Raw genomic sequence first — 15,490 nt, forward strand, 5'->3', positions numbered from 1 at the left:
ATTAATTGCTGTGTGCGTAGTTGTGAAAATGACATGGTCGCCGATTTCGGTTTCCTAAGAATCAGTCAGAGACTTTTAAAGCTGGACTCAAAATAGTTAAACCGTTAAGAAGTAATTTCAAATGTGTAAGTTTGTACATTTTTTATTTTTCGTGAGACATTAACGATCTAACTCATGTAATTTCAATACTATTACCAACGGGATCTCTGGGTTTTTTAGTTTAATAAATACCTATTGTAGTAAGAGAGTTTCATCCGCTTGATTCTCCCAATTAATCGTAGTTTTTACACGAACAAAACCTTATCAGGCGATTTGAGTTCACTTAATGATATCCGCGGTGGCTGCTTGAAATGTTATTGGAACTTACATAAGCTCATAAGCAAAATATTCAAATTCAAACGCAAAAATTCATACGCAAAACTCATCAACTGAATTCAAATCTCCCGCTAAATTTTAATGTAAATCGAGTCTAGTTTGAAAAGCAGCCGCTGAGACAAAATAACATTCTACAGGTTCATATGTCAATTTCGAATCGATAGCCTCTGTGATCTGTGGACGTACTCGTCTGTGTACTTGTCTTTATCTATGTACTCGACGCGACGTTAGCTGTCATGCAGGGCGTTTGCAGTGTTGGTTAGCTTTATTGGACTGGTTTAAGTGACGAGAAAACGATATTTTACGGAATAACTGACCGAAAAGTGAGTGCCGTTGTTCAGTGCATCATATTTCTACAAGGTAAGTCACAATTGCCATTACCAGCAGAGCCTGCTAATTAACTTTCAGGGATAAAAATGGCTGCTGTTAGGTGTAACCGTTTGATTACAAAACTCAGTTTAGTGGGTTAAGAATGCGCTCTTTAATGCCCCACTAATTCCAAATGGTTTATCCATATAGCTGTTGGCTGTTTCAAAGGTTTTTCCACCCCCTTCACCAGTTTAAATCAAATATTTGATGGTTTCTAGCCCAGCCATCGGCAAGTGTTTTTAAACAAGTGACACTTTTTGCTGCCCTGTGTGTCAGTGAACTTTGAGGGAAACTGGAACAGTGGGAACAGCCTTAAAACACCAGAGCTGGCAAGTGGAAAAACTGTTTATTTATCTGAATTATCCGCGACTGCTCACCAGTCTAAATAGGTGTGGAAATTTTGGGGAAAATCAATTTCTAATTCCAAGCAAGGGGCTATTTTTACATTCTCACACTCCCTCCACATCACAGTGGTATCGCAAGTTCAAAGTGCCAATTGACAAATTAAATAATTACACACTGGGTATCAATTTTTCTCACAGTGAATTGAGTGAATCATTTCTTATTTTGTATGCTCGTCGTCCTTGGAACAGTTCGCATAAGTTTTTTTATTTATTGAATACTGATTTAAATACTACAAAATCCGCATCCGATCTTCAAACCTTTGGCCTCATTGCTGTTACCAGAGCCTTTTTTTCATAAAAGCCAGTTTTATTAAAACAAACATCATAATCATTGATCAGCCATTCCAAGTGTAATGTAACAACTGTGATCTTATCGGGATTGAACCAGCCACTCCTTATCTGAATAATCAACCTGCTTTTGCGGGTGCGATTGTATAAAAAGTGCCTACATTGCCCATTGAACTGACATTTATTCCCCTAATTCCTCAATAAGTGCTGAAATTTGCCCAAAGAGTTTCTAAGGGGGTCGATGGGGGGAGAGTAGTTGTAGAAAACGTATGTTTTTAAATGGACATTGTCTGTAAGCGCTAATTAATCAAATTACTATTTTGGATTGGTTTTTTGAAAATGTGTAGAAAAGTTTATATAAACAGGGAGTACATACACAACGGGGTGTAGAAACTGGAAATTTTATTTGGTTTCTTCGTTATAACTCTCTCAGTTTTATTTTGCTGAAATTTGGAACTTGGGTAGTGACATGAATAACTGTTCTTATTTGCGTAAATGCATTGGCTTTGCCAATAACTTGAAAACGGTGGCAGATACGAATATAATGCAAGAGACAAGAAAGTTTCTAAATTAATCAAGAAATTAAAAAATGTTGCTAGTGTAAAAAAAGACTGTACGATCTTGCAACCGTATGATACGGTGTAGAACCGAAAAACTAACATTTTTCGGTGGTTTTCACACCCATACAGGGTGTGAAAACAACCGATAACACTTCATAACACCCAGTTCGTTTAGATTGTCCAGCGGGTGTTGGAAAAATCAAACAAGACAGAAATATGAGTGTATGCTTATAAACGTGCGTTAAATATGAAGTCAAGTTCTTCAGCAGACAATTTATGATGAAAATTACGGAAGCAGGCACTGTGTTTTCTTTAAATGTTTTTCAGCAAAGATTCAGTTTTTGAAAGGAAACTTTCTAGAACTCACTTCATGATTTTCCGTGACTGTTTTAGTGCTTGTTTCTGTATCCCGCAAATTCAAAATAGTGAAATCACTTCAATCGTTCAGTTTCGGTTTTAAATTATCAAATAAACATGAATATTTCAAGAAAATAACGAACATTTTGCATGTTCGCTATGGTTATACATTGTAAGGTTTCAGGATGCCAATAGAGTCGCATTTAATTGTAATGTTTTGATGTATTAATACTCTGCCAATTGACCATTGAGCTGCTTTAAAATAAAGATTTGTAGCCAATTGAATCTTCAAGAGTTAATATTAGTTTTAAAATGCAACTATAAAACATCTTTCTTGAACTAGATGTTCTTTTAGATCTGGTTTTCTTATTTCTAGACGAYATTTCTAACTAGAGGTCGATGGCCAACRTTTACATACTTTTTAGCCCATATGGGCTTGAAAAAGTAACTTTCTCGCCCATATGGGCTTGAAAAAGTAACTTTCTCCGGCTTATTATAATGCTTCAACGTTTTCCAAAGCATCGACATTTGTCGCTATTTGCATTCTCATCTTTGTACATATTTTATTGTTAGGTCAACCCCCTCTGTGTACAGTTTCTTCATACTTTTTCATAACATTTTTGTGTATTTTGGGCAACTTTCTCGAAGAGTTTGAGCCCCAATCGATTGTGCAGAAAGCTTGTTGTTTTACGTTAAAATTCTTCAGCTTTTACATCGCTTTGATAAAATTTTAGAGCTGTAAAAAGCGTTTTCTTTGTTATGATCGCTTCGAAGTTAAACTTCAGCCTTGGATGAACAGTACTTTGAAGCTTTAAATATACACAAGACTCAACAGTGATTTAAACTCCCCATAAAACACGTGTTTAAATATCCGTCTATAAAAATGTAGTTACTGCTACTAAAATTCTGTTTGCAATACTGAACTTTTATGTGCGCTTTCCGTTACTTCAAATTTGGCAATTTTAGTTGTCTTCAAGTCCATCCGGCATTGTCAAATTGATGTTTTATGATTCGAAACTGTATCTCAAAAGAAAAGTTTTTGTATGCCGTCTTTGATATTTTATTGTGCTCATTTTTTGTTGATTTTCATCGTAAATCTCCTCTTTATTGACCAGAACTGCGTTTTACCAATTAGGTTTTATCCAAGGGCATGTCATCGACTGGACCCTGACTTGAAAGCTGGATCTGCCGCTGCCCAATGTATGATATTCAAATTTCGCTTTCTGGGTCAAAACTACTCGAATTTCCTCACTCATGTTGTTATGACTGAATCGAATATTAAATTCTCTATCCAACGATGCCAAAACGAATTATGTGGCTCAAATGGTTGAGAAACTTCGAGAAAAGCAGCGTCATGTTTGAGTCGATTTTGCAACTCAAAAAAACACACAAATCAAGACTTTTGAGAAAACTGCCAACATTTTCTTATCGGTGGTTCACTTTCTTCAAAAGCCATTTAGTTTTCTCTGGAATGATGTAAAAATGAGCGCTCTTGCTCATTTTGCTTCCGAGAAAGTGCAAAAATAGGACGGAAAACATGAAATTTTGGCATAACTCTGAAGAGATAGAAGCAAACGAACTTTGAAACTTTTATCGAGGAAACGGTTGAAAATATTCGATGAGAAGTAAGCGTGCTGATCAGTAATCTTCTGGATGCTGCAAAATTGTTATATCTAAGGAAAAGACAAACGCAAAGACGGTCAAAAATGTCATTTTCTTCACGCAACACCGGGCCTCATTCCGCAAACACTCTTGGAGGGGCAGACAAATTAGGCTGGGAGACGTTGAAATGTCGTCCCTGCAGTCCAGACTTGTCATCTTGTGACTTTCATCTTTTTAGACCCATGGAAGAAGTGCCTGGAACGTCCGATGAGGGGATTAAAGATCTCATAGAATTAATATTCGTAAGGTTTCAAGAGCTTTCTTATTTCGGTTAGGACTTTTACCTCCTAAAGGGTCACAATTGGAAAACTTTATACTTCAAAACCATTGACACAAACGGTTTTTTATGTTTAATAGATTGTTTCCATTTAAGATAACATGAAATTGGTTATAACAATGTTTGTTTTTCACACACACTTTATTCCTATATAATTATATCGCTGAAGTAAGAGTGTATAACTTACATAATTTCGTTGGAATAATGATTGGCAAGTATACAGATAAGATAAAATGATTTCGGACTTTTACCACTACTAAAACGAGATCAGGTGAGCAAGTTGATCATGGTTCGTCGGAAATGCTTACTAAACATTGATCTGGAAAGACGGGGGACAACAATTAACGGCATTCTTTCAACTGGCTGCATCGCTTTAGGGCAATTAATCATTAAATAACCGTACAGGGTCAATTTACCATACCAATTCGGAGCGAGTGGGCTGCAAGAACCATATTTTCAAATGACGCCACCATGTAAATCGCCCATTAGCTTAATAACGACGATCTGAATGAAATAACGCGATGATGCAACATAAGGAGGATGCCGTAATAAAGCCGGCCATTTGATGGTTTGTGGTAATTTTAATTCGCCACACACAAACCCATTTTTAACTTAAAACTTTTGCGGTAAATGTCCACAGGAAAAAATCAACGGGGGTTGAATCGGGGCATTCGTATGTCCACATTCAATTACATCCATAGTTGCGACATAGTGGAATCGAACAAAGACCTGCAGTTTATTTTGTCAGTATTTAGGAAACTCCCAGGAAGAATTTATGAACATTGAATTGAATATACAGCGTATTCTAACAAATGGCTTGGCACAGTGCTACGCAAATGGCTTGGTGCGCTAACCCAATGCACCGGCGCAGTAACTTAGTTCCGTTGCTGGAAAAATGTTAATGCCTTTTTTCGTTGTTTTTAGATTTATTTCAAGGGCCATTTATCAATAATATTTTTAACATTTCTTTCAAAATTTCAGAATTTTTCAGTTTTAGCAGTTACTCTTTTTTCTAAATGCTCAATTTTCAAAAAATTAAATTCAAATAACTGACAATCTTAAGGTATGTTTCTCGAAAAATTATGAAATACATTTTTATTAGAACACTCGCCTCCTTTGTCGCTTTGTAAAAAGTTTTAAAATCCCTTTCTAGCTTCGAATTTGGGACAAAAATAACATAATTTTTATCAAAAAACGAACTGAATAAGCAGAAATTTATAATAAATTATTTGGAAAACTCATCATTTCCATTCCTCTGACGACTTTTTGCCTTTTTAGAGTTTGTTAAAAGATGTGTTTTTTTAGTTTTAACTGACTTCTTTGCTTTGCTTTGCTTTCTACTCAAAAACGCACTATTTTGTAGAGTTTTACTTAAAAATACTGACGATCTGGATATATTTTACGCGAAAAATGACAAGATATTGTTATAGCTTTGTGGGAATTTTACAAAAACTTTTTTCGGAGTCGAATTCGGGACCGAAACGAAAATAAATTTATTCCGTTTTTTTTTCGAAAACTATGAAGGTTTTCACAAAAACCTATCACGAAACTTAAAGTTTTTAACCAAAAACGCAGAAAGAAATATTATTTTCTGATGATTTTCTTCTTTTCTGACAATAATAGGGTCTGCAGCCAAAAGTGACAAAATTGATTTTGCTAGAAAATTTGCCTCATTCATCGATTTGCAGAGAACTGTAGAAAACCCTTTTCAGCTTCGAATTTGGCACAAAAAACAAATAATTTTATTCAGTTTTTTACGGAAAGCAATTAATATTATCTTGAAGAAAAAAACGACGACAAAAATTATTTGGAAAATTCGCCACCTTCATTGCTCTGAAGATTTTTCAAGTTTCTGTAAAACTTCAGGTCATTCCAGTTTTAGCAAAGTTTCTATTAAGCAATTCTTGCTACACAAAAAATGTATTATTTTTAGTTTTACTTAAAATACTGACAATCTTCAGGTATTTTCTGTGAACATTATGAAATAAATTTTATTGGAACACTTTTGGACAAAACTCTAATAATTCTTTGTAGATTTTTTTTAACAGCGAACAGAACAAAACGAGTGAAAGTTTGTAATCAATTATTCGAAAAACTCGTTACTTTTGTCGCTGTGATAACTTAGTTTATTTAAATTCAGGTTTCTTCACTTATAGGTCAATATTTCTAAATCGTTTTTCGTCTCGTTTTTCCTAACGTTTTACTGTAAAATACTGGCAAACTGAGAGTCTTTTATACAAAAAAACAAAGTTATATTTTTTTTTCCTCAAAAAAACGACCAGAGAAACCAAAAGCATATAATCAATATTTGGAAAACTCGTCACCCTCATCGCTCTGGAATTAAGTTTCTTCAGATTTTTCGGATTTTCCCCCGTTTTAGACCAAATAGTTTCAAGCAATCGTATGCGCATAACCAATATGTTGATGGTTTTTTCTTGTTAGATGTTAAAGTTCCATCATCGGCCATGAGTTAAAATTCATTAACTCAGAGAGCGGCAACAACTCAAAACTGCAACTCAGTGTTACCCAGAGGCCTAAATTGTAGTCGTTTCGTCCACGTTATTTTTTTAAGCAGTTTCAGGCACAATAAGCTCACGCTTCTAATTGAAACCATCGATTCGCCGTGCAGAACGGCCATGACAAAATTAGTAGGCTTTCTGTCTAATATCATTAAAATTTATAAATAGTACTAGAGTTTTAAATTGAACGTGTGTCGATGGTAAGCAGGATACGCTCAATAGAACGTATTTTTATATTTGCAAAGCTTCTTTAATTCATTTCGAACAGGACTGATAGATTGGAGCATTAGCTTTAATAGTAAATGAGCTTTATTTTTAACCACTTGCTATTTAGCTGTTGTTCTAGTAGTATGAGCTAATCGAGTGGGAAGTGTAATAATAAACAAGACTAGTTATAGTAGAGGTTAAACAACTTTGGTGAGGCGATATCGACGAACTGTTACGTATTGTTCCGCGAACAGTGGCCAGTTGAAAAAAATCGAGATTAAAATTACAGTTACAATTTCAACGCCATAGGTTGTATTGCACAATGGAGTGAATAACCTACATTTCATCATAATCATTGTTAAATTCGACAAGGATGAAGACTTGTTTCAGCTCTTCTTCGGTGATGATTTTTCGTTTGGCTTTATGGCGTCAATCGATTTCAATCTACTGCAGGAAATGGGGCAAATACATGTTGAATCTGTAACATGATTACTGCGCCCCCCAGTCAATACAGCCTGTGTTTACAAGGAAATGGTGGAAAACTGGCTCCTGAAAGTTATGTTCGAACTTTGCTCATAAATAGTAGTTTCTTATGGCCATAAGTTTAGTTAAGCAAAAGCGACAGTTTCCTTGCCAGGGTTAGTTACTTTGGAATATTGAAAAAGTTTTCGTGAAGAATAAGCTGATAAAGCCAGAGTTAGACCGAAATCAGTTCTTTAAGGAAAGAATGTTGAGAACAAGGGCTTCAACAGTTTATAGTTATGCAGCTAAATAAGGGCAATTTGCATTTTGTTTCTTCCAAGTTTCTAGTAAAAGCGCTTTAATTTGTTAGAATGGGTGAAATTTCATCGAAATCTCTGCTTTTTCGCAACACTGTAAAATATCAACGGCAAAATTTTGAACAGTTTTTGATGATAAAATCGGTCCAGCTGAGTAAATTTACTTCAATAAGCGTGTGTCAAAGTTGATAGAAAAAATCGCTTTCGCAATAAGTAGTCCGATTTGTTGGGTACCTTTGCTTCAAAAAGCGCTGGTTTTAAGTTAATTGGTGTCTATTGACCAATGACAATTTTGCAACAGCTGCACTTTGCAGAAAGAAATTAACACTTCCGTTTATACTTACTAAACTAAAAAATATATCAAGGTCAAAGTTATTGTACATATTTGTTGTTAACACTCGCCGGACTTTCTTCGTCAATTTTTCCATCTTCAATAAATTTCAGTACGTTTCTTCCGCGAAAATGGGGCTTTTTAAATTCTGCAAATCAGCGCAAAAAAATCGTCTAATTTAAGGCCTGGGTAACACTGTGTTGAGTTACGCTATTGAGTTGAGTTATTGCCGCTCTCTGAGTTAACGAGTTATAACTCATCCGTTAATGGAATTACGGAAAGATTCCGAACTGATATGCGGAGCAGTAGAGTTTGAAATGTGGAAGTCAAATGAATTAGATGTAGATTAGTGCCTTCAACTCATCATTAATTTGTATTTAATGTAGTCTGTCTCGTTATTTCTGCAGAAAAACATGTTGATCGTGAATAAATGTTTTGTATAATTCAAGACAAAGAAATTATGACCAAGCAATGTAACTAAAAGATTAAACATTTCATCAAGCTGTACAAAAAATGATGGAATATTCTGGAGAGTTCCCGGCCTTCTTATGGTCAAACAATTCGCACTCTGAGGAAGGCGACAATAAACTGCCGAAAGCTTGATAGCTAAAAAAGATTTTCTCTTTCTTTACTGTCCAGACCGAATTCCGAAGAAAATCAACTAATTGCTCCTGCAACTAATTACCTTCGGTAAAAAACTGTATAAAATAATTTGCGTTTTGTGCCAAATTCGAAGCTGAAAAGGGTTTTCTAAAGTTATCTGCAAACCGATGAATGGGGCTAATTTTCTAGCAAAATTAATTTTATCATTCTTGACTGAAAACACCTTATTATTGTTAAAAAAAAGAAAACCATCAGAAAGCTATACTTTTTTGCGTTTTCGATTAAAAACTTTTAGTCTTGTGATCGGTTTTGGAGAAAACCTTAATTGTTTTCGGGAAAAAAACGGTAGAAATTAATTTTCGATCTTGTCCCGGTTTCGCCACTGAAAAAAGTTTTTGTACATTTTTTACAAAGCCGTAATCTTGTATTCTTGTATCCGTATCTTGTATTTTTTCGCGTAAAAGTTCTCCAGATCGTCAGTATTTTTAAGTGAAACTCTACAAAATAGAGCGTTTTTGAGTAGAAAGTAAAGGAAAGGAAATTCAGTTAAAATTAAAAAATATTTTTTAATAAATTCTACAGTCTTTATGGAATGGCGGTGACGAGATTTCCAAATAATCTGTTATAAACTTTCGCTTATTCTGTTCGTTTCTTGCTAGAAAATTGTTTGATTTTTGTTTCCAAATTCGAAACTGGAAAGGGATTTCAACACTTGTTAAAAAGCGAAAATCTAAAAAAAGTAAAAAATTCTTCAAAATTTTCCCAGCAACGGAACTTTGGATTTCGGCGAAAGTGCAAAGTTATTTTGCATATTTGTGGTTAATAACCGCCGAATTTTCGGGTTCAAGTTTCTTGCAGAATGGGCTTTTTTATTATGTAAAAAATGATTGGAGCAGACGTGGCAATTTTTATCGCCGTTAAAAAGCAAGAAAACTATCAGCGAAAATACCTGGCGATTAAGGCAAAATATCGTGATTATGGCTTAGATTGTTGCACAAGAGACACCGCTTTGAAATGCGGTCACCCTGTATGAAAAATGCGTGCCAAACTTGGAATAGGAAAAAGTAAACCTCTTTGGGTGAACGTAAAAATTAACTGTTAAGAAAAAGTTACTGAAATATAACCGAATACATTGAGGAAGATTCATATGAAAGGATGAGAATGAATCAACTTTTCATTGAACGATTTTGCGTGAAATTCACATTTGAGCGCTTTCACAAGCGCTAAATTTTTTGTGAACTTTTCCGATCGAAAAAGTCCCGCAACTCCATTTGGCAACTCTCGGGCCAGGCGACCTGGAGACTGCTCCAAGCGATCGATGTTCATTATTTCCCCCCGAAAAGCTTTCGAAAACTGCTTACCAAAAATCAGGTCACTCGGATGCAGTCTTAAAAATCCCTATTGTACCACTTACCAGTGCCCAAACTTTCTGTTGAGTCTCAATCTCGTTTAACTGAACCCTTGTTCCTGCTTTTGCCCGAAAAGGTGAGCATTTACCGATATTTCCTTGTGGGAACTGAGCGCACGATTTTATTTCCATAAAATTACGGGGCCGCATCTAACACAGTTAACGTGAAGGGATTTCCTTTTGCTGCTGATTTTCCGGGTGTTGTGCAAGTCTAGCAGCTGATTTTCTGGGTTGATGGTTTTTTTTAAATTAATCCGGCTCTCTTTGATTACAGGTGACCAGCTTAGCTGGTGTTAAACGCAACAATGACCACTGACATAAGCATGGTGAGGTGGGACCCCTCATTGCAACAACAGATTGAGGAGGACTATGAATATGATGGAGGCAACTCTTCTTCCAGACTGTTTGAACGGTCCAGGATCAAAGCGCTAGCAGGTACAAAAATTGCGTCTGGATTTTTAGTCATTATGCTTTTGGCACTGAAAACATTTTGCGCATTTTTAATGCTTTTTTGCGAGAAAATCAATTTGGTTTTTGTTGCAATTTAAATGTTTTTTTTTACAATTTAAGTGCGTTTTTAATTGGGACTTCAATGATAAGCATTTTTCTAAGACCTTCACACAATCGCACCTCCGAACGGGAGCTATCTCGAACATATAATTAGGTATTAAATTATTCACGTTTGTTTGTTCGTTTTGCCCAATAGGCTTCACTATCAGTTGTAAACCAATTTTTATCAAAAACCAAACCGTTTCCTGTGCAGCGATTTGAAACAATTATAATATGAATGCGTGTGCTGTGAATCGGCACTGCCTTCTCTTGTTAAGTGCATTTTTTTCATTGTTTCACGAGAAAAAGTGGAAATTTTCAGTGTTTTTCGCGTCGTGATTAACGGTATTAAGATGGGTTCAATTGATGACGAGTATCAGTATTTTGATAAGTTTGTGTTTGAACTTAGAGGTACTGCTGGCTCTTTTTTCAGTTGCTTACAAGAAAACTGCATCTGCACTTTACGCAAATTAATCGAGCTTAGTTGAAGAGTCGATTGTCGTCACTAATCATCACTCTGAACTATTGGTTACTCTGATTAAATTATTAAAACAGTCAGTCGAAACTTAAGCCGATTTCCTATCAACGGTTGCTTGAACATAATCTGCATACCAACATGCATCCTGTAATAATTAAAATTAACCCGTAGTTTAGGAGCTATGTATTGCGTTAATGAAGCCTTGAGTGCATCACTTTGTCTGTGAGGTGTGTTTCAATGAAGTTCAATTGCGCGGTGTTTATTAATAAATAAATATCAAATGTCTTGCCAGTGTTTCATGCTCTATTTGGTTTGATTCCAGACGAAAGAGAAAGCGTACAAAAGAAAACCTTCCAAAAATGGGTAAACTCGCATTTAGTTCGGGTGAATTCCCGAATCACAGACCTCTACACCGACCTCAGGGACGGCAAGAATTTGATTAAGCTTCTAGAAGTGCTTTCGGGTGAACGGCTGCCTCGCCCTACCAAAGGCAAGATGCGCATTCACTGCCTAGAGAATGTGGACAAAGCGCTCCAGTTCCTCAAGGAGCAAAGAGTTCACCTGGAAAATATGGGATCGCACGATATAGTAGATGGAAATCCCCGATTGTCGTTAGGTTTGATATGGACTATAATCTTGCGCTTCCAAATCCAGGACATCACAATCGAAGAGACGGATAACCAGGAAACCAAGTCGGCTAAAGATGCTTTACTTCTCTGGTGTCAAATGAAGACTGCTGGTTATCACAACGTGAACGTTCGGAACTTTTCGACTTCATGGCGGGATGGTTTGGCTTTCAATGCCTTGATCCACAAACACCGACCGGACTTGCTCCAGTTCGATAAACTGTCAAAATCCAATCCCATCCATAATCTCAATAACGCCTTCAACGTGGCTGAGGACAAACTCGGCCTGACCAAGCTGCTGGATGCTGAGGACGTTTTCGTCGAGCAACCAGACGAAAAATCCATCATCACCTACGTTGTCACTTACTACCATTACTTCAGCAAAATGAAGCAGGAGACCGTGCAAGGCAAGCGTATAGGCAAAGTCGTAGGAATCGCAATGGAAAACGACCGAATGATCAAGGAGTACGAAGGGCTCACCAGCGAGCTCTTGGCATGGATCGAGGCCACCATTTCCGCCTTGGGAGAACGGGAGTTTGCCAACAGCCTCATTGGCGTTCAGCAGCAGCTGACGCAGTTCAACAACTACAGAACGGTGGAGAAACCGCCCAAGTTCGTGGAGAAAGGAAACTTGGAGATTCTCCTCTTCACCCTCCAGTCAAAGATGCGGGCCAACAACCAGCGTCCCTACACTCCGAAGGAGGGCAAGATGATCTCCGACATCAACAAAGCCTGGGAACGACTGGAGAAGGCCGAGCACGAAAGAGAACTGGCCTTGCGAGAAGAACTAATCCGTCAAGAAAAACTCGAGCAACTCGCCGCAAGATTCAACAGAAAAGCCAGCATGCGCGAGACATGGCTGAGCGAAAATCAACGCCTAGTCTCCCAGGACAACTTCGGCCAAGACTTAGCAGCAGTCGAAGCGGCGGCTAAGAAGCACGAAGCCATCGAAACCGACATTCTGGCGTACGAAGAGCGCGTCCAGGCTGTTGTATCGGTTGCGGCCGAACTGGAAGCCGAAAGCTATCACGACATGGAACGCATCAATGCCCGAAAGGACAACGTCCTACGCCTATGGAATTACCTCTTGGAATTGCTTAGAGCACGCAGAAATAGACTAGATCTTTCCTTGCAGCTGCAACAGAACTTCCAGGAAATGTTGCACATCCTAGATGCCATGGAGGAATTGAAGACGCGCCTGCTGATCGAGGAGTTGGGCAAACATCTGATGGGCGTCGAAGACTTGCTGCAGAAACACAACTTGCTGGAAGCCGACATCAATATTCTGGGCGATAGAGTGAAGGCGGTGGCAAGCCAAAGTCAGCGCTTTGTTGATGTTGAAGGAGACGAGGGATATAAGCCGTGTGATCCTCAGCTTGTTTTGGAACGCGTCCAACAATTGGAGGAAGCCTACGCTCAGCTAGTGCGATTAGCCGTGGAGCGCCGCTCGCGGCTGGAGGAGAGCAGGAAGCTGTGGCAGTTCTACTGGGACATGGCGGACGAAGACAACTGGATCAAGGAAAAGGAGCAAATCGTTTCTACCTCAGACATCGGGCACGATCTGACTACCGTCAACCTGCTCTTGAGCAAGCACAAGATTCTAGAAAACGAGCTGTCCGCCCACGAGCCGCAGCTGGACGACGCCCTCGGCGTGGGAGAAGAACTCATCCAATCAGGCCACTTTGGCTCCAAGGAAATACAGGATAGACTGACGGAAATTAGGGACGCATGGAAGCACTTGCTCGACTTGGCTTCCTACCGAAGAAAGCGCCTGGAGGAGGCGGTGGACTATCACCAACTCTTCGCTGACGCGGATGATGTGGACATTTGGATGCTGGACACTTTGAGACTGGTTTCCAGTGAAGACGTCGGACGGGACGAAGGCAACGCACAATCGCTTCTGAAGAAGCACAAGGACGTAACCGACGAGTTGAAGAACTACGCGAGCGTCATTGAAAGCCTCCATCAACAAGCCGAGGCTCTCGGGCCGGAAGTGGCCACTTCTCCAGAAGTCTCCCAAAGACTGGCTTCCATCGATAACCGCTACAAGGAGCTGTTGGAGCTGGCCAAGTTGCGCAAACAACGCCTCCTCGACGCTCTTTCCCTCTACAAGCTTCTCTCAGAGAGTGACGGCGTCGAGCAATGGATCAGCGAAAAAGACCGCATGTTGCAGACAATGATTCCTGCCCGCGACATTGAGGACGTGGAAATCATGAAACACCGGTACGATGGCTTTGAGAAAGAGATGAACTCGAACGCGTCTAGAGTGGCTGTAGTTAATCAACTCGCCAGACAGTTGCTGCACGTCGAGCATCCCAACTGGGAGCAGATCACTGCCAGGCAAAACCAACTTAACCAGAAATGGGCGGAGCTTCGCGAAAAGGCCGAAGCCAAGCGCGAAGAACTCAACTCAGCGCACGGAGTGCAAACCTTCCACATTGAATGCCGCGAAACCACCACCTGGATCGAGGACAAGATTCGCATTCTGCAAGAAACCGACAGTCTGGAAATGGATCTTACAGGAATCATGACGCTGCAGCGCCGCCTATCTGGAATGGAGCGCGACCTGGCTGCCATTCAAGCCAAACTCAACTCCCTGCAAAAGGAGGCCGATGGCATTGAAGACGAGCATCCAGAGGAAGCCGCTGTTATCAGGGAGCGCATTGTGCAGATCCAGATAATCTGGGAGCGTCTCACGCAGATGCTCAAAGAGCGCGACGCCAAGCTGGAAGAAGCTGGCGATCTGCACAGGTTCCTACGGGACCTGGACCACTTCCAAACCTGGCTCACCAAGACGCAAACTGACATCGCCTCAGAGGACACACCCAGCTCCCTTTCGGAAGCAGAGAAGCTTCTCTCCCAGCACCAGGCCATCCGGGAGGAGATCGACAACTACACAGACGATTACACCAAGATGATGGAGTACGGGGAGAAAATCACTGCCGATCCCAGCACCCAGGACGACCCGCAGTACATGTTCCTGCGGGAGCGGCTCAAGGCCCTTAAGGACGGCTGGGACGAAATCCATCAAATGTGGGACAATCGACAACATCTGCTCTCGCAGTCTTTGAGCTTGCAGCTGCTTGAACGCGACGCCCGTCAAGCTGAAGTCATTCTTAATCAACAAGAACACACTCTCAGCAAGGATGAAACTCCCACCACTCTCGAGCAAGCTGAGAACCTTCTCAAACGCCACGAGGCGTTTTTGGCCACCATGGAGGCCAACGATGATAAAATCAACAGTGTCGTGGAGTTTTCCAGGAGACTTTGCGACGAAGGGCATTTTGCTACGGATAAAATTGGCAAGCGCGCTGATAATCTGGATGAGCGTCGACTTGCCAACAAGGAGAAGGCGCAAGCACTTTTCGAACGACTGCGAGATCTGTTGGAGCTTCATCAGTATCTACGCGACTGCGACGAGCTGGGCGAGTGGATCCAGGAGAAGCACATTACTGCACAGGATGAAACGTACAGATCGGCCAAAACTGTGCACTCCAAATGGACCAGGCATCAAGCCTTTGAGGCGGAGATCGGCGCCAACAAGGAGCGTCTGCTGAACTTGCAACGTGCTGGAGAGGAACTTGCCAAGGAGAAGCCGGAATATGCAACCGCAATCTCGCCCAAGATTGAGGAACTGGCCGATCAGTTCGATGTTCTGGAACAAACCACCAAGGAGAAGGGTGAACGACTGTTTGACG

The 15,490-nt window shown here is 39.7% G+C and overlaps 1 protein-coding gene across 1 annotated transcript in view; it reads left to right on the plus strand.

Moving 5' to 3' along the window:
• The first annotated feature begins 562 nt into the window (after positions 1–562).
• LOC109538107 (spectrin beta chain) overlaps positions 563–15,490 on the plus strand; it is a 20,376-nt gene continuing 5,448 nt past the window's right edge. Inside the window, exons 1-3 of the mRNA XM_048660608.1 lie at positions 563–735; positions 10,414–10,574; positions 11,489–15,486. Of these exons, the coding sequence (XP_048516565.1) occupies positions 10,445–10,574; positions 11,489–15,486 (4,128 nt within the window). The 5' untranslated portion in view covers positions 563–735; positions 10,414–10,444. The remainder of the gene's footprint in view (positions 736–10,413; positions 10,575–11,488; positions 15,487–15,490) is intronic.

The sequence above is a fragment of the Dendroctonus ponderosae genome, unplaced genomic scaffold (assembly GCF_020466585.1).
Source record: "Dendroctonus ponderosae isolate FM_Combo_2020 unplaced genomic scaffold, Dpon_F_20191213v2 Dpon_F_20191213_1, whole genome shotgun sequence".
NCBI lineage: Eukaryota > Metazoa > Arthropoda > Insecta > Coleoptera > Curculionidae > Dendroctonus > Dendroctonus ponderosae.